Here is a 19,567-nt window from a genome sequence, read left to right as displayed (position 1 = left end):
TTTTATATCTTGGCAATTGCAAATAATGGTGTTATGAACATTGGGGTGCATGTATCTTTTCGAATTAGTGTTTCTGCTTTTTTTGGATATATATCCAGGGGTGGAATTGCTGGCTTTTAGCAGTTTTTTAATGTGCAAATATTTATGCTTTTTACCCCAAGTTGAGATCATACTACATATCTTAGAATTTGCTACATTTTTTTCTAACTTATGTCAGAAGCCTTTTCTCTAGATCATAAATGTTATTCTGAAACTTGTGTTTTAATGGTTGCAAAGTATTTAATCATATAGCTATATAATGATTTTTATTTACTTCTGCATTGTTAAGCATCCAATTTATTTGTGATTTTTCAATTTTATAAATCTTTATGTGTAATACAATATTTATATGTAAGCATTTATAAAATTCATCTCTATAAATTAGTAGAAGTAGTATCTCATGGGAAGAAATCATGAAAGATGCACCTCCAGAAAAATTGCAGCAATTTAGAAGTTTGTGTGAAGGCATATTTTCTTATCATCTTGACCATAACAACTCCCGGTTATTATTTAATTTTAACATTTATAGGGAAAGTTGTGTTGTCTTGCCTTCCTTTTAACTTCTTTCCTTATTTTCTGTATTAGGTTTATTTCATTCCAAATATCTTAAACAGCAAAAATTTTTTTAAGAAAAGAATACTGCATAGCTTGCAACGAGCTAGGGGAAAAATTTACAATGAATAATAGAGATATGAGGTATATGTTCTCAACATATAAAAAGATATAACTCAATATGAAAAGGGCAAACATAGTAGCTGGGAAAGTCAAGAGCATTTCAAGAAGAAGCAATTCACTGAAGGAGAAGTAACAATAGCCAACATTTGGGGATACGCTTTTTCTTCACTAGCGAGGTTGATGTCTGTTGTTTTGGTCTATTTTTTCCTTTGAGGGGAATACGCCTACTCCCTCTCACAGGGTCTTATTAAAACTGTTCTTCTCCTGAAACAGACTAGGGCACTTCACACTTTTTACAGAGAGAACTCAAGGCTGAGTTGTTCACACAGCAACACCTTAAAGAAACTCTCCATTAGTTCATGCTTTCTGTTGCTCCAAGAATTACCTTGCTGCAACTCAAAGCAGATTGCTCAATAGTATTTTCTTGACTTCTTTATCTCAGCCTTAAGAGAGTTCTAGCTAACCTTTCAACTATGTCCTTGAGCTTCTAGGTGGAAATCTGGGTTCAGCAAGCAATGTATGAGAGTTCCAGTTGGACCACATACTCACAAACACTTGCTCTACAGGCAGTCTTTCATTTCATTCTGGTGGGTGTGCAGTGACTTCTCATTATGTCTAAACTTGCATTCCTCTGCTGATTAATGAAGTTGAACACCTTTTAGATATGGATTGGCCATGTGAGTATGTCTTATACGAAGTGCCTTTTCAGGTCTTTTGCCCATATTTTATTAGGATGTTTGTAAGTTTTAAATTGATTTACAGTTCTGCATATATTCTGGATTTCACTGATTTTTTGGAGAGAGGGATATATCCAATTATATATACATACATAAATATGCACAAATATTGATATACATTGTTTAAATAGATTATATAATACATAGATATATATGAATAATTAAATGTATAAATGTTTATCCAATTTATATATCTACAAAATTTTGAGTATCTTCTATATACATGTTTTGCTTTTTCATTCTCTTAATCATGTCTTTTTGGTAAACAGAAGTTTCAGATTTAATTATGTCTGATTAGACAGTCTATTATTTTTGGTTAGTCCTTTTTTATCCTCAAAAATAAATTTTTGCCTACCTTAAAGCCATGAAGATAATATTCTGAATTTTCCACCAGATCTCCCATTCATCTCTAATAAATTTTTGTGGAATGGGATGACGTAAGAAGCAAGCTTTATTTTTTTCCCGTGTACATAACTGGACATATTAAAAACACTATCTTATCCACAGTGGTTGGCAGGGGACCTTGTGTCATAAATTCAGCTGTTTAGCATATTTCCAGATCTGTGTCTAGATTCTCTGTCTTCTTCCATTCGTGTATTGGCCTATCCTTGCTCCATTACTAGACTGTTTTAATTACAGTACTTTTGTAGCAAGTCTTCAAATCTGGTAGTGCGTGTCCTCCAACTTTGTTGTTTTTCTTAAAGTTTGTCTTAGCTATTCTAAGCCCTTTAATTTCCATACACTTTTTACTATCAGCTTGTCAATTTTCACCGAAGTGCAACATGGTGGGATTTTATTTTCTTTTTCTTTCTTTTTCTTCTTAATCTTTATTGGAGTATATTTGCTTTACAATGTTGTGTTAGTTTCTGCTGTAAAACAAAGTGAATCAGCTATACATATACATATATCCTCATATCTCCTCCCTCTTGAGGCTCCCTCCCACCCTCCCTATCCCACCCCTCTAGGTGGTCACAAAGCACCAAGCTGATCTCCCAGTGCTATGCAGCAGCTTCCCACCAGCCATCCACTTTACATTTGGTAGTGTATGTATGTCAGTGCTACTCTCTCACTTTGCCCCAGCCTCCCCTTCTCCCCTGTGTCCTCAAGTCCGTTCTCAACATCTGCATCTTTACTCCTGCCCTACCACTAGGTTCATCAGTACCATTTTTCTAGATTCCATATATATGCATATGGTATTTTCTTTTCTCTTTCTGACTTACTTCACCGTGTATGACAGACTCCAGGTCCATCCACCTCACTACAAATAACTCAATTTCGTTCCTTTTTATGGCTGAGTAATATTCCATTGTGTATGTGTGCCCCGTCGTCTTTATCCATTCATCTGTCAGTGGACATTTAGCTTTCTTCCACGTCCTGGCTTTTGTAAATACTGCTGCAGTGAACATTGTGGTACATGTATCTTTTTGAATTATGGTTTTCTCAGGGTATATGCCCAGTAGTGGGATTGCTGGGTCATATGGTAGTTCTATTTTTAGTTTTTTAAGGAACCTCCATACTGTTCTCCATAATGGCTGTATCAATTTACATTCCCACCAACAGTGCAAGAGGGTTCCCTTTTCTCCACACCCTCTCCAGCATTTATTGTTTCTAGATTTTTTGATGATGGCCATTCTGACTGGTGTGAGGTGATATCTCATTGTAGTTTTGATTTGCATTTCTCTAATGATTAGTGATGTTGAGCATCCTTTCCTGTGTTTGTTGGCAATCTGTATATCTTCTTTGGAGAAATGTCTGTTTAGGTCTTCCGCCCATTTTTGGATTGGGTTTTTTGTTTTTTTGATATTGAGCTGCATGAGCTGCTTGTATATTGGGGAGATTAATCCTTTGCCAGTTTGCAAATATCTTCTCCCATTCTGGGGGTTGTCTTTTCGTCCTTTCGTCTTTTTTATGGTTTCCTTTGCTGTGCAAAAGCTTTGAAGTTTCATTAGGTCCCATTTGTTTATTTTTCTTTTTATTGCCATTTCTCTAGGAGGTGGGTCAGAAAGGATCTTGCTGTGATTTATGTCATAGAGTGTTCTGCGTATGTTTTCCTCTAAGAGTTTGATAGAGTCTGGCCTTACATTTAGGTTTCTAATCCATTTTGAGTTTATTTTTGTGTATGGTGTTAGGGAGTGTTCTAATTTCATTCTTTTACATGTAGCTGTCCAGTTTTCCCAGCACCACTTATTGAAGAGGCCGTCTTTTCTCATGGTGGGATTTTAAATTGGATTAGTAGAGATCATTTTGGAGAGAATTGACAGTAACGACTCAATAATGAATCTTGCAATCCATGCAAAAAGTATTTCTTTCTGTTTCCTGAGGTCTTTATTTTCTCTCAGTGATGTTTTATACTTTTTGTGTTGTGCTCTAGCACTATCTACTTAGATATTTGATGTTTTTGATACTATTATCAATGGTATTCAAAATTTCATATTCTAATTATTTGTTGCTATTATATGGGAATAGAAAACTGGTAATAATAATAACCACAAAGTGGTTTTTATTATAACTGATAAGTTGATTAAGTTCACTTATTAACTCTAATGATTTATATTCTTTTGCGTATTCTATGTAATGCCATCTGTGAATAATGACAGTTTTACTTTTTCCTTTCCAAACTTTACAACTATTATAATTTCCTGGTAATACTTCACTTTTTAGAACCATCAGTAAATTGTTGATGGATAGTGAACATCCTGTTTTCCAAACGCAGGGAGAAATGTTTGATATTTCATCATTAAGTGTGACATTTGCTATAGATTTTTAGGGGGTAGATACACTTTATCAGATTAAGGAAGTTGCCTTCTATTCTAGATTGTGGATAGTTTTTTATCATGAATAGGTGCTGAAATTTAACCCATCTATAGAAGTGATCATAAGGTTTTCCCTTGGTTTGTTGTTGTTGTTAAGTCTTGTTAAGCATTACATTGATTTTTGAATTTTAAACCAATCTTACCTCCCTGCAGTATACCCTCATCAAGACAGGATGTATATCCTTTTTATATATTATTGTATTTTACTATTCGTTGGTTTAGGATTATTGGGTCTAAGTTCAGGAGAGATATTAGTATAAAGACCTATAGTTTTCTTTTCTTCAAATGTCCTTGTGAGATGTTGTTATCAGTTTATATTGGCCTTCTAAAATGAGGACAAAGAGGCACAGTGGATGAGAATCTGCCTGCCAGTGCAGGAGACACGGGTTTGATCCATGGTCTGGGAAGATCCCACATGCCGCGGAGCAATTAAGCCCGTGCGCCACAACTACTGAGCCTGTGCTCTACAGGCTGCGAGCCACAACTACTGAGCCTGTGTGCTACAATTACTGAAGCCCACATGCCTAGAAGCCCGTGCTCTGCAACAAGAGAAGCCCTCGCTCGTCACAACTAGAGAAAGCCCTCGCTCGTCGCAACTAGAGAAAGCCCGGTCGCAGCAGCGAAGACGCAACACAGCCGAAAAATAAATAAATACAAAGGAAAAAAACACTGTAAACTGATTTGAAAAATAAATAAAATAAAATGAGGACAAAGAAAGGGAATTATTTCCCCTTAGAAAAGTAATGCCCTTTTTTGTTGAGAGTTGCCCATTCCCCAAGCATTCTGATTACTCATGGTTACACCGTGTTTGGCTGTGGACAGCACCTTGTGTATTAGCTTCATCCTTTGAAAATTTTTATTTATTTACTTATTTAAAAAATATTTATTTATTTACTTATTCATTTATTCATTTTTGGCGGCATCGGGTCTTAGCTGCGGGATGTGGGATCTTTCATTGTGGTGCATGGGCTCTTCATTGCGGCACTCGGGCTTCTCCCTAGTTGTGGTGCATGGGCTTCAGGGTGCGCAGGCTCAGTAGTTGTAGCATGTGGGCTCTCTAGTTGTGGCGCATGGGCTCCAGAGCGCATGGGCTCTGTAGTTGCAGCACGCGGGCTCTCAGGTTGTGGTGCGTGGGGCTCAGTAGTTGTGGTGCATGGGCTTAGTTGCCCCAAAGCATGTGGCATCTTAGTCCCTGACCAGGGATTGAACCTGCACTCCCTGCTTTGGAAGGCGGGGTCTTAACCACGGGACCACCAGGGAAGTCCCAGCTTCCTCCTGTTTTAAACTATAGACTGGATTAAAATTCAGTTGCATTTTCTGAAAAGAGTATTTGTTGAGGTATGGTAAATATTGGACCATGGTGAAAACTCAAATTAATGATTCAACTTCTTGGTTATATATACATATGCAAACTGTTTGCAACTTTGTGATTGTTGGAGTTTTGTTGCAAATGGAACATGTGCATTGATGTTTCTCAGTAAATGATGAGTGATGAAGTGGAGTTTATTGTAAGGCCTGAAAACCAAATGGAACTTTGTGGAGAACCCGAGAATCCTTCTTCATCTAAGGAAAAGCTGAGTATGGACCTGCTGTCCGTGAAACAGGAAGAAGAAGGAGGATCCTCTGTTTGGGCCTCATCCATGTCCATGGAAGATGGTAAGAATGACTGTTCTCACCTCCTCTTCATGGTCTTACCCAGTAGAGTCTGGATTCTGCCTCCTACACTTTACTGGAGCTGTTCTCATCAATCTCGCTAGTTTTGGCTGAGATTGCTATTAATTTCTCAGCCATATTTGACGCAGTTGTTCACTCTCTCCTTCATGGAAACTTTCTTGGATTGCTATACTCTGTGACCTACTGGTTTTCCTCTCATATTTGTAACCCGCTTTCATTCTTTTTTTCTGCTTACCCTTGTCGTTTTCCCTGTAAATATTATTGTAAAGATTCCTGAATCCCACCATTTTTTCTCTGTCTACTCCCCTCTGACATGATCTTTCAACAAGATACTCCAATAGCTTCTTATCTGATTTCCCTACTTCCCATCTTCTGCACATCGAAGTCACTTCCTGCCCTGCAGACAAAGTGATCACGCCAACACAGAAATGAGATCACGCCACATCCATGCTGAAGACCCATCATCACCTTTCCTAGGCACTCAGAACACAGTCTGAGCTCCCGACCCTGGTCTCCCAGCTGTGCACGACCTGGGCCCGCCATCCTCTCCTAACACGTGGCCTGTCATCTCCTCCTTGCTCTCTCTGCCTCTGTCCTTTGCTCTGTGCTCCCTGGCCAGTCCCCTCCCCGGGGCTCTGCACGTGCCCTTGCCGCAGCCTGGAGCTCTTCCTCTGCATGTGCACAGGCCGGCTCTCTCTCCTCCTCCAGGCTCTGCCCAAAGGACACCTCCTCAGGAGGGTCTTCCCGACCACGTGGTCCGCTGGGGCTCCCCCTCCTGCTCTCTGTCCCATCCCTGCTTGCTTCTTCCCTAACACGAATTCCAACTGTAATAATTTTGTTGGATCATTGCGCACCTACTGCCTGGCCTCCCCATGAGCATGGAAGCTCCATAAGGGCGGGGACTGTTGGCGTCTGTCCTGTTGGCTGCCGCTCCCCGGCTCCTGGCACGGCGTCCGGCACAGAGCAGGACGAGTCAATGGAGAAGAGCTGTCAGACCTGGAGTAAAAAGAAACTCAGGTTTCTGGGAGAGAAAAGATGTATGAGGAAGATCTTATACTGACAGGGATTTGGGGTGGGGTGACGGGGGCCATACAGAGCCTTCAGGTCTAGTGGCCACCACCTGTGTTTCCTCAGAACTTTGGAGGGAGAGAGGCGGGAGTTTGGCGGGGGGGCCATGTAATCTGACGTCAAGCTCGGTAGAGCATGGCATTTCATAGGTAAAGGACAGAAATCATGCCACCAAGTGAGACTGGCTGCTTTTCAGCTTGTAAAGCACGAGCTGCAGCTCAGCCCTCAGCACCAGGGACCTGAGCCTCTTTATTCGTTGTACTGTCTTACTTGGTTTCCATATGTGTTCATGGTGCCACGAAGAGAAGAAAGTGCGTTTGTCGTATTACCTTCCTGAGCCCAATTTGAGGGGTCTCAGGCTCCATCTGGTACATCCTCTTGCTTTATGAAACAATTTCCTCAAAACTGAGGAGCACCGGGTGGTCCCTGTGGGGTTGCCATAATGCACCTACGTCACAGCTCCACTTGTTAATTTGGTTTCCAGATGTTACTGTCACTCACGGTGTTCATGAGAAGATGGAAAATGGTCAAATCTCACCCGATGGCTTCCTGTCAAAATCCGCTGCCCCAGAGCTTATGAATATGGCAGGAGATAGTATCCCGCCCGCCCAAGTGGATTCCCTGTCTGATGATTTCACTAGTCTCAGGAAAGATGACCTGATGCACAGTCCTGGTAGTAATGCAGTCATAGGAGGAACCAAGAACGGCAGCGTCTCTGTAGATGATCGAAAAGTCTCGGTAACATCTGCTTTGGAAACTGGGCCAAATACATCACAAATAACTTCTGCTATGGCACAAGGAATCAATGCTGATATAAAACACCAGTTAATGAAGGAAGTTCGAAGATTTGGGCGAAGTAAGTAGTGAAAGACCATCTATCAATAATATAATGGAGGTCCCTTTCCGTTAAGGATTCAGAATAGATTCAAGGTATCTCTTTTCTATTTTATTGGAGTTTAATCGCTTTGTAATGGTATGTTAGTTTCAGCTTCACAACAAAATGAATCAGTTATATATATACATATGTTCCCATATCACTTCCCGCTTGCGTCTCCCTCCCTCCCACCCTCCCTATCCCACCCCTCCAGGCGGTCACAAAGCACCGAGCTGATCTCCCTGTGCTATGCGGCTGCTTCCCACTAGCTATCTACCTTACGTTTGGTAGTGTATATATGTCCATGCCACTCTCTCAATTTGTCACAGTTTACCCTTCCCCCTCTCCATATCCTCAAGTCCATTCTCCAGTAAGTCTGTGTCTTTATTCCTGTTTTACCCCTAGGTTCTCCATGACATTTTTTTTCTTAGATTCCATATATATGGGTTAGCATACGGTAGTTGTCTCTCTCTTTCTGACTTACTTCACTCTGTATGACAGACTCTAGGTCTATCCACCTCATTACAAATAGCTCAATTTCGTTTCTTTTTTTTTTTTTTTTTTTTTTTTTTTTTTTAATGCGTTACGCGGGCCTCTCACTGTTGTGGCCTCTCCCGTTGCGGAGCACAGGCTCCGGACGCGCAGGCTCAGCGGCCATGGCCCACGGGCCCAGCCGCTCCGCGGCACGTGGCATCTTCCCAGACTGGGGCACGAACCCGTGTCCCCTGCATCGGCAGGCGGACTCTCAACCACTGCGCCACCAGGGAAGCCCAATTTCGTTTCTTTTTATGGCTGAGTAATATTCCATTGTATATATGTGCCACATCTTCTTTATCCATTCATCCGATGATGGACACTTAGGTTGTTTCCATCTCCGGGCTATTGTAAATAGAGCTGCAGTGAACATTTTGGTACATGATTCTTTTTGAATTATGGTCTTCTCAGGGTATATGCACTGTAGCGGGAGTGCTGGGTCATATGGTAGTTCTATTTGTAGTTTTTTAAGGAACCTCCATACTGTTCTCCACAGTGGCTGTATCAATTTACATTCCCACCAACAGTGTAAGAGGGTTCCCTTTTCTCCACACCCTCTCCAGCATTTATTGTTTCTAGATTTTTTGATGATGGCCATTCTGACTGGTGTGTGAGATGATATCTCATTGTAGTTTTAATTTGCATTTCTCTAATGATTAGTGATGTTGAGCATTCTTTCATGTGTTTGTTGGCAGTCTGTATATTTTCTTTGGAGAAATGTCTATTTAGGTCTTCTGCCCATTTTTGGATTGTGCTGTTTGTTTTTTTCTTATTAAGCTGCATGAGCTGCTTATAAATTTTGGAGATTAATCCTTTGTCAGTTGCTTCATTTGCAAATATTTTCTCCCATTCTGAGGGTTGTCTTTCGGTCTTGTTTATGGTTTCCTTTGCTGTGCAAAAGCTTTGAAGTTTCATTAGGTCCCATTTGTTTATTTTTGTTTTTATTTCCATTTCTCTAGGAGGTGGGTCAAAAAGGACCTTGCTGTGATTTATGTCATAGAGTGTCCTGCCTATGTTTTCCTCTAAGAGTTTGATAGTGTCTGGCCTTACATTTAGGTCTTTAATCCACTTTTTTTTTTTTTTTTTTTGGCAGTGGTCAGTTAACTTTATTTTTTTTTAATTTTTAAATTTTTTTTAACATCTTTATTGGGGTATAATTGCTTTACAATGGTGTGTTAGTTTCTGCTTTACAACAAAGTGAATCAGCTATACATATACATATGTTCCCATATGTCTTCCCTCTTGCGTCTCCCTCCCTCCCACTCTCCCCATCCCACCCTTCCAGGCTGTCACAAAGCACCGAGCTAATATCCCTGTGCCTTGCGGCTGCTTCCCCCCAGCTATCTACCTTACTACGTTTGTTAGTGTGTATATGTCCATGACTCTCTCTCGCCCTGTCAAAACTCACCCTTCCCCCTCCCCATATCCTTAAGTCCGTTCTCCAGTAGGTCTGCGTCTTTATTCCTATCCTCCCCCTAGGTTCTTCATGACATTTTTTTCCCTTAAATTCCATATATATGTGTTAGCATACGGTATTTGTCTTTTTCTTTCTGACTTACTTCACTCTGTATGACAGATTCTAGGTCTATCCATCTCATTACAAATAGCTCAATTTCATTTCTTTTTAAGGCTGAGTAATATTCCATTGTGTATATGTGCCACATCTTCTTTATCCATTCATCCGATGATGGGCGCTTAGGTTGTTTCCATGTCCTGGCTATTGTAAATAGAGCTGCAATGAACATTTTGGTACATGACTCTCTTTGAATTTTGGTCTTCTCAGGGTATATGCCAAGTAGTGGGATTGCTGGGTCATATGGTAATTCTATTTGTAGTTTTTTAAGGAACCTCCATACTGTTCTCCACAGTGGCTGAACCAATTCACATTCCCACCAGCAGTGCAAGAGTGTCCCCTTTTCTCCACACCCTCTCCAGCATTTATTGTTTCTAGATTTTTTGATGATGGCCATTCTGACTGGTGTGAGATGATATCTCATTGTGGTTTTGATTTGCATTTCTCTAATGATTAATGATGTTGAGCATTCTTTCATGTGTTTGTTGGCATTCTGTATATCTTCTTTGGAGAAATGTCTATTTAGGTCTTCTGCCCATTTTTGGATGGGGTTGTTTGTTTTTTTGTTATTGAGCTGCATGAGCTGCTTGTAAATTTTGGAGATTAATCCTTTGTCAGTTGCTTCATTTGCAAATGTTTTCTCCCATTCTGAGGGTTGTCTTTTGGTCTTGGTTATGGTTTCCTTTGCTGTGCAAAAGCTTTGAAGTTTCATTAGGTCCCATTTGTTTATTTTTGTTTTTATTTCCATTACTCTAGGAGGTGGGTCAGAAAGGATCTTGCTGTGATTTATGTCATAGAGTGTTCTTCCTATGTTTTCTTCTAAGAGTTTGATAGTTTCTGGCCTTACATTTAGGTCTTTAATCCATTTTGAGCTTATTTTTGTGTATGGTGTTAGGGAGTGATCTAATCTCATACTTTTACATGTACCTGTCCAGTTTTCCCAGCACCATTTATTGAAGAGGCTGTCCTTTCTCCACTGTACATTCCTGCCTCCTCTATCAAAGACAAGGTGACCATATGTGCATGGGTTTATCTCTGGGCTTTCTATCCTGTTCCATTGGTCGATCTTTTTGTTTTTGTGCCAGTACCATACTGTCTTGATTACTGTAGCTTTGTAGTATAGTCTGAAGTCAGGAAACCTGATTCCTCCAGCTCCGTTTTTCGTTCTCAAGATTGCTTTGGCTATTCGGGGTCTTTTGTGTTTCCATAAAAATTGTGAATTTTTTTGTTCTAACTCTGTGAAAAATGCCAGTGGTAGATTGATAGGGATTGCATTTTGCATTGAATCTGTAGATTGCTTTGGCTAGTATAGTCATTTTCACAATGTTGATTCTTCCAATCCAAGAACATGGTATATCTCTCCATCTATTTGTATCGTCTTTAATTTCTTTCATCAGTGTCTTATAATTTTCTGCATACAGGTCTTTTGTCTCCTTAGGTACGTTTATTCCTAGATACTTTATTCTTTTTGTTGCAATGGTAAATGGGAGTGTTTTCTTGATTTCACTTTCAGATTTTTCATCATCAGTGTATAGGAATGCCAGAGATTTCTGTGCATTAATTTTGTATCCTGCTACTTTACCAAATTCATTGATTAGCTCTAGCAGTTTTCTGGTAGCATCTTTAGGATTCTCTATGTATAGTGTCGTGTCATCTGCAAACAGTGACAGCTTTACTTCTTCTTTTCCAATTTGGATTCCTTTTATTTCCTTTTCTTCTCTGATTGCTGTGGCTAAAACTTCCAAAACTATGTTGAATAAGAGTGGTGAGAGTGGGCAACCTTGTCTTGTTCCTGATCTTAGTGGAAATGCTTTCAGTTTTTCCCCATTGAGGATGATGTTGGCTGTGGGTTTCTCATATATGGCCTTTATTATGTTGAGGAAAGTTCCCTCTATGCCTACTTTCTGCAGGGTTTTTATCATAAATGGGTGTTGAATTTTGTCAGAGGCTTTCTCTGCATTTATTGAGATGATCATATGGTTTTTCTCCTTCAGTTTGTTAATATGGTGTATCACGTTGATTGATTTGCATATATTGAAGAATCCTTGCATTCCTGGAATAAACCCCACTTGATCATGGTGTATGATCCGTTTAATGTGCTGTTGGATTCTGTCTGCTAGTATTTTGTTGAGGATTTTTGCATCTATGTTCATCAGTGATATTGGCCAGTAGTTTTCTTTCTCTGTGACATCCTTGTCTGGTTTTGATATCAGGGTGATGTTGGCTTCGTAGAATGAGTTTGGGAGTGTTCCTCCCTCTGCTATATTTTGGAAGAGTTTGAGAAGGATAGGTGTTAGCTCTTCTCTAAATGTTTGATAGAATTCATCTGTGAAGCCATCTGGTCCTGGGCTTTTGTTTGTTGAAAGATTTTTAATCACAGTTTCAATTACAGTGCTTGTGATTGGTCTGTTCATATATTCTATTTCTTCCTGATTCAGTCTTGGCAGGTTGTGCCTTTCTAAGGATTTGTCCATTTCTTCCAGGTTGTCCATTTTATTGGCATAGAGTTGCTTGTAGTAATCTCTCATGAACTTTTGTATTTCTGCAGTGTCAGTTGTTACTTCTCCTTTTTCATTTCTAATTCTATTGATTTCAGTCTTCTCCCTTCTTTTCTTTATGAGTCTGGCTAATGGTTTGTCAATTTTGTTTATCTTCTCAAAGAACCAGCTTTTAGTTTTGTTGATCTTTGCTATCGTTTCCTTCATTTCTTTCTGATCTGATTTTTGTGATTTCTTTCCTTCTGCTAACTTTGGGCTTTTTTTGTTCTTCTTTCTCTAATTGCTTTAGGTGCAAGGTTAGGTTGTTTATTCGAGATGTTTCCTGCTTCTTAAGGTAGGATTGTATTGCCATAAACTTCCCTCTTACAACTGCTTTTGCTGCATCCCATAGATTTTGAGTCGTCGTGTGTCCATTGTCATTTGTTTCTAGGTATTTTTTGATTTCCTCTTTGATTTCTTCAGTGATCACTTCGTTATTCAGTAGTGTATTGTTTAGCCTCCATGTGTTTGTATATTTTACAGATCTTTTCCTGTAATTGATATCTGGTCTCATAGCGTTGTGGTTGGAAAAGATACTTGATACAACTTCGATATTCTTAAATTTACCAAGGCTTGATTTGTGACCCAAGATATGATCTATCCTGGAGAATGTTCCATGAGCACTAGAGAAAAATGTGTATTCTGTTGTTTTTGGATGGAATGTCCTATAAATATCAATTAAGTCCATCTTGTTTAATGTATCATTTAAAGCTTGTGTTTCCTTATTTATTTTCATTTTGGATGATCTGTCCATGGGTGAAAGTGGGGTGTTAAAGTCCCCTACTATGAATGTGTTACTGTCGATTTCCCCTTTTATGGCTGTTAGTATTTGCCTTATGTATTGAGGGGCTCCTATGTTGGGTGCATAAATATTTACAATTGTTATATCTTCTTCTTGGATCGATCCCTTGATCATTATGTAGTGTCCTTCTTTGTCTCTTCTAATAGTCTTTATTTTAAAGTCTATTTTGTCTGATATGAGAATTGCTACTCCAGCTTTCTTTTGGTTTCCATTTGCATGAAATATCTTTTTCCATCCCCTTACTTTCAGTCTGTATGTGTCTCTAGGTCTGAAGTGGGTCTCTTGTAGACAGCAAATATATGGGTCCTGTTTTTGTATCCATTCAGCCAATCTGTCTTTTGGTGGGAGCATTTAGTCCATTTACATTTAAGGTAATTATCGATATGTATGTTCCTATTGCCATTCTCTTAATTGTTTTGGGTTCGTTATTGTAGGTCTTTTCCTTCTCTTGTGTTTCTTGCCTAGAGAAGTTCCTTTAGCAGTTGTTGTAGAGCTGGTTTGGTGGTGCTGAACTCTCTCAGCTTTTGCTTATCTGTAAAGGTTTTAATTTCTCCTTCAAATCTGAACGAGATCCTTGCTGGGTAGAGTAATCTTGGTTGCAGGTTTTTCTCCTTCATCACTTTCAATATGTCCTGCCACTCCCTTCTGGCTTGCAGAGTTTCTGCTGAAAGATCAGCTGTTAACCTTATGGGGATTCCCTTGTGTGTTATTTGTTGTTTTTCCCTTGCTGCTTTTAATATGTTTTCTTTGTATTTAATTTTTGACAGTTTGATTAATATATGTCTTGGTGTATTTCTCCTTGGATTTTTCCTGTATGGGACTCTCTGTGCTTCCTGGACTTGATTAACTATTTCCTTTCCCATATTAGGGAAGTTTTCAACTATAACCTCTTCAAATATTTTCTCAGTCCCTTTCTTTTTCTCTTCTTCTTCTGGAACCCCTATAATTCGAATGTTGGTGTATTTCATGTTGTCCCAGAGGTCTTTGTGACTGTCCTCAGTTCTTTTCATTCTTTTTTCTTTATTCTGCTCTGCAGTAGTTATTTCCACTCTTTTATCTTCCAGGTCACTTATCCGTTCTTCTGCCTCAGTTATTTTGCTATTGATCCCATCTAGAGTATTTTTCATTTCATTTATTGTGTTGTCCATCATTGTTTGTTTCATCTTTAGTTCTTCTAGGTCCTTGTTAAATGTTTCTTGCATTTTGTCTATTCTATTTCCAAGATTTGGGATCATCTTTACTATCATTATTCTGAATTCTTTTTCAGGTAGACTGCCTATTTCTTCTTCATTTGTTAGGTCTGGTGGTTTTTTCCCTTGCTCCTTCATCTGCTGTGTGTTTTTCTGTCTTCTCATTTTGCTGATCTTACTGTGTTTGGGGTCTCCTTTTCGCAGACTGCAGGTTCATAGTTCCTGTTGTTTTTGGTGTCTGTTTCCAGTGGCTAAGATTGGTTCAGTGGGTTGTGTAGGCTTTCTGGTGGAGGGGACTAGTGCCTGTGTTCTGGTGGATGGGACTGGATCTTGTCTTTCTGGTGGGCAGGTCCACGTCTGGTGGTGTGTTTTGGGGTGTCTGTCGACTTATTATGATTTTGGGCAGCCTCTCTGCTAATGGGTGGGGTTGTGTTCCTGTTTTGCTAGTTGTTTGGCATGGATGTCCAGCACTGTAGCTTGCTGGTTGTTGAGTGAAGCTGGGTGCTGGTGTTGAGATGGAGATCTCTGGGAGATTTTCGCCGTCTGATATTATGTGCAGCTGGGAGGTCTCTTGTGGACCACTGTCCTGAAGTTGGCTCTCCCACCTCAGAGGCACAGCACTAACTCCTGGCTGCAGCACCAAGAGCCTTTTCATCCACACAGCTCAGTAGAAAAGGGAGAAAAAGTAGAAAGAATTAGTAGAAGTAGAAAGAAAGAAAGAAAGGAGGGAGGGAACAAGGAAGGAAGGAGGGAAGGAAGGAAAAAAATAAAGACGATAAAGTAAAATTAAGATAAAATATAATAAAGTTATTAAAATAAATAATTATTAAGAGGAAAAAAAAAACCCAGAACAAAAAATGGATGGATAGAACCCTGGAACAAATAGTGGAAGCAAAGCTATACAGACAAAATCTCACACAGAAGCATACACATACACACTCACAAAAAAAGGAAAAGGGGAAAAATCATAAATCTTGCTCTCGAAGTCCACCTCCTTAATTTGGGATGATGTGTTGTCTATTTATGTATTCCACAGCTGCAAGGTACATCAAGTTGATTGTGGAGCTTTAATCCGCTGCTTCTGCCGCTGCTGGGAGAGATTTCCCTTTCTCTTCTTTATTCTCACAGCTCCCGGGGGCTCAGCTTTGGATTTGGCCCCACCTCTGCGTGTAGGTCGCCGGAGGGCGTCTGTTCTTTGCTCAGACAGGACGGGGTTAAAGGAGCCGCTGATTCGGGGGCTCTGGCTCACTCAGGCCGGGGGGAGGGAGGGGCACGGAGTGCGGGGCGGGCCTGTGGCGGCAGAGGCCGGCGTGACGTTGCACCGGCCTGAGGCGCGCCGTGCGTTCTCCCGGGGGAGTTGTCCCTGGATCCCGGGACCCTGCCAGTGGCGGGCTGCACAGGCTCCCGGGAAAGGGGGTGTGGATAGTGACCTGTGCCCTTACACAGGCTTCTTGGTGGCGGCAGCAGCAGCCTTAGCATCTCATGCCCGTCTCTGTGGTCCACGCTTTTAGCCGCGGCTCGCGCCCGTCTCTGGAGCTCCTTTAAGCAGCCTTCTTAATCCCCTCTCCCGCACTAGGAAACAAAGCGGGAAGAAAAAGTCTCTTGCCTCTTCAGCAGCTCCAGACTTTTCCCCGGACTCCCTCCCGGCTAGCCGTGGTGCACTAACGCCCTGCAGGCAGTGTTCACGCCGCCAACCCCAGTCCTCTCCCTGTGCTCCGACCTAAGCCGGAGCCTCAGCTCCCAGCCCCGCCCGCTCCGGCGGGGGAGCAGACAAGCCTCTCGGGCTGGTGAGTGCCGGTCGGTCAGCCCTGATCCTCTGTGCGGGAATCTCTCCGCTTTGCCCTCCGCACCCCTGTTGCTGCGCTCTCCTCCGCGGCTCCGAAGCTGCCCCCGTCTGCCACCCGCAGCCTCCGCCCGCGAAGGGGCTTCCTAGTGTGTGGACACTTTTCCTCCTTCACACCTCCCTCCCACTGGTGCAGGTCCCGTCCCTATCCTTTTGTCTCTGTTTATTCTTTTTTCTTTTGCCCTACCCAGGTACGTGGGGGGGTTTCTTGCCTTTTGGGAGGTCTGAGGTCTTCTGCCAGCGTTCAGTAGGTGTTCTGTAGGAGTTGTTCCATGTGTAGATGTATTTCTGGTGTATCTGTGGGGAGGAAGGTGATCTCCGCGTCTTACTCTTCCGCCATCTTCCCGGAAGTTCCTCTCAGGGTATCTCTTGAGGTGCATTTTTGGGAAGTACTGGGTTTTCACATAATTTAAAATGATTCCTCTTGCTTTACCTAAAAAAGACCCAATACACCTTTCTCTCTCTCTTTCCCCTTACTTACTGTAATAGTTTCCTTTTGCTGCTGTAACAAGTTATCACAAACTTCGTGGCTCAAAACTGTATTATCTAGAGTTGTGGAAGTCAGATCTGAAATTATTTTCACTGGGCTAGCATGAAGGTGTTGGCAGGCCAGGGTTCCTTCTGCAGGCTCTAGGGAGAATCTTTTTCCTTGCCTCTTCCAGCTTCTACAGGCTGCCTGTGTTCCTTCGCTCGTGGGCCCTTCCTCCATCTTCAAGCCAGCAACTTAGCCCCTTCTCTCCTCTCTAACCTCTGCTCCCACCCTACATCTTTTCTTTCTGACCAGCTCTACTGCCTCCCTTTTATAAGGATATTTGTGGTTACGTTGGGCAACATGTATAAACATGGATAATCTCCCCATCTCAAGAGCCATAACTTAATCACATCTGCAAAGTAAGGTCTCTTTTGCCATATAAGGTAACATGTTCACAGGTTCTCAGAATTAGGACATGGACAACTTGGGGGGCCATTATTCAGCAGACCACATTTAATTAGTGTTTAGAGTTTCCCTAGCAGATATGTGCGGATATCTTGATTTGAGTGTTTCAAATACAAACTATACCTAACTTTCCACACACAAGGAATGATTACTGATGATGTGTAAAGATTGAATTTTATTTTTCATCCATATTTTTAAAAATACTAATTTTTTTAATATCTTCAGAGTATGAAAGAATTTTCATTTTGCTTGAAGAAGTGCAAGGACCCCTTGAAGTGAGGAAACAATTTATTGAATTTACCATCAAGGAAGCTGCAAGGTGGGTGTAAAGAGGAACTCTTCATTGTGTTTTTTTTAAGCAGGAGTGCCCAGTGCAAGACAGGCGGAGGGATTGGTTCTGCCTTGCTTTCCTTTTTTGTTTTAATTAATTAATTAATATTTGGCTCCATTGGATCTTCGTTGCTCCACATGAGCTTTCCCTAGTTGCAGCGAGCACGGGCTACTCTTCATTGCAGTGCGACGGCTTCTCATTGCAGTGCGACGGCTTCTCATTGCAGTGGCTTCTCTTGTTGTGGAGCACGGGCTCTAGGTGCACAGGCTTCAGTAGTTGTGGCACGCGGGCTCAGTAGTTGTTGCTCATGGGCTTAGTTGCTCTGGGGCATGTGGCGTCTTCCCAGACCAGGGCTCGAACCCGTGTCCCCTGCATTGGCAGGAGGATTCTTAACCACTGTGCCACCAGGGAAGTCCTGCCTTGCTTTCCTAAGCCCTGGCCCTCAGTCATAGCTACGGCTGTCTGCAGAGGCGTCTAGATCAATACTACCTGAGGCCAACTCATTCATCCAGGTCTGTGGAGCCTTTTGCACTCCTCACAGTCTGAGGTGGGCTTAGGCTCTCAGCTGGTAATCTCGGTATTAGCTAAGCCCTATCTTTACACGGACATACATTTTCTATTTCCCACGTGAATGGCCAGTAGTCCCACGTTGTATCCCACACGGTGCCTCACGCATCATAAATGCTTTGAGGACCTTTTGGATAATAAAGTTTCTTTTTCGTTTTTAGGTTCAAAAGACGAGTCTTGATTCAGTACCTTGAGAAGCTACTAGAAGAAATAGAATCCCATCACCTTCCCAACAGCGTTTAATCACATCAACAGCAGATCATGATGTTAACACAATGACCAAGGAGGAAAAAAGAATAAGTGTTCTGTGCTGTAGGATAGAATGGGATATTGTTGATTATCCTATGATGTTTTAGTCAAGGGAACTGCCTTCCAGAGGCTAAGAAAAAGCAGTGGAGCTTCTTGTTTTCGGTTTATCTAGCGGGAAAAGCTGGCTTTTGCCCTATGAGTGTTCTTTGAAAGTATTACTTGGTTGTTTTGTTGTTACTTTTCCCAATTGAGGAAGGTGATGTTATTAATCCAGCAGGTTAAAATCAGTAAACCCTGTCGCCCTTACCACATGTGATAATGGTTCACTCTTGAACTTGACCATCCTGGGCATTTCCAGAGTTACTAGGGACCACGTGCAGGTGGGGCACTACTTGGTGCTCTTACTATGTCCTTTAGAAAGAATAGGTGTTCAGAGGCCAACTGGTAATCTTGTGTGTGCTGAACAAAGTTTTCAGCCGTTCCTAGTTGTGCCTTTAAAACCATGCAAGATTCAGGACAGTTTGGATCAAAGAGTAAGAAAGCTGCTATTTGGGTAAGTTATTTCTCCGTGGGAGGGTCACGGGGAGTCACCAAACAATCTACCTGCAACTCCCTTCAATTGTGTCTAGAGGCATTACAAAGTGCACCTGAGGCTGCCTCGACCTCTGACATTTGTTCTCGCATGTGACGACAGAAAGTCTTCAGGGGGACTTGTGCATTCTGTGCTTCAGAAGCAGTAAAAGAAAAAATAATGCATATATTTCCTTTAATGTTTATACAGAGGTCTATATGGGGCAGTATTGTTATATTTGTGTTAATATGCAAAAATTGAAGTGTGCAAAGAGATTCTGACATTGCATATATATATCCTTTTATTGATTTTTCACAAGGTCCCTGATGCTAGAGAAATTTCTAGTTTTCTGTTTCTTCTGATTTGTTATTCCTTTCAGAAAGAAAAAGTGCACACTGTTGGGGTTTTAAAAATAAATTTATTATTTTTTGGCTGCGTTGGGTCCTCCGTTGCTGTGCGCGGGCTTTCTTTAGTTGCCGCGAACAGAGGCTACTCTTCCTTGCGGTGTGCGGGCTTCTCATTGCGGTGGCTTCTCTTGTTGTGCAGCACAGGC

General features: G+C 41.4%; 1 protein-coding gene across 1 annotated transcript; it reads left to right on the top strand.

Annotated features, from left to right (window-relative positions):
• Nucleotides 1–5,748: 5,748 nt before the first annotated feature.
• Nucleotides 5,749–18,437, top strand: LOC136142261 (integrator complex subunit 6-like). Its single transcript, XM_065900267.1, has 4 exons — nt 5,749–5,920; nt 7,491–7,862; nt 17,522–17,615; nt 18,356–18,437. The coding sequence occupies exons 1-4, from the start codon at nt 5,749–5,751 to the stop codon at nt 18,435–18,437; spliced, it is 720 nt and encodes a 239-aa protein (XP_065756339.1).
• The last annotated feature ends 1,130 nt before the right edge of the window (nt 18,438–19,567 follow it).

This window comes from Phocoena phocoena, chromosome X (assembly GCF_963924675.1).
Source record: "Phocoena phocoena chromosome X, mPhoPho1.1, whole genome shotgun sequence".
In the NCBI taxonomy this organism is placed as follows: Eukaryota; Metazoa; Chordata; class Mammalia; order Artiodactyla; family Phocoenidae; genus Phocoena; species Phocoena phocoena.
The sequence above is the reverse complement of the archived record's forward strand: the minus strand, read 5'-3'. Positions and strand labels throughout refer to the sequence as shown.

Bases quoted from the DNA above. Each gene is read 5' to 3' on its own strand.
- LOC136142261 (XM_065900267.1), top strand. From the start codon at position 5,749: ATGAGTGATGAAGTGGAGTTTATTGTAAGGCCTGAAAACCAAATGGAA. The intron at 7,863-17,521 runs GTAAGTAGTGAA...TAATATCTTCAG, and splicing joins AGTTCGAAGATTTGGGCGAA to AGTATGAAAGAATTTTCATT. The intron at 17,616-18,355 runs GTGGGTGTAAAG...TTTCGTTTTTAG, and splicing joins ACCATCAAGGAAGCTGCAAG to GTTCAAAAGACGAGTCTTGA.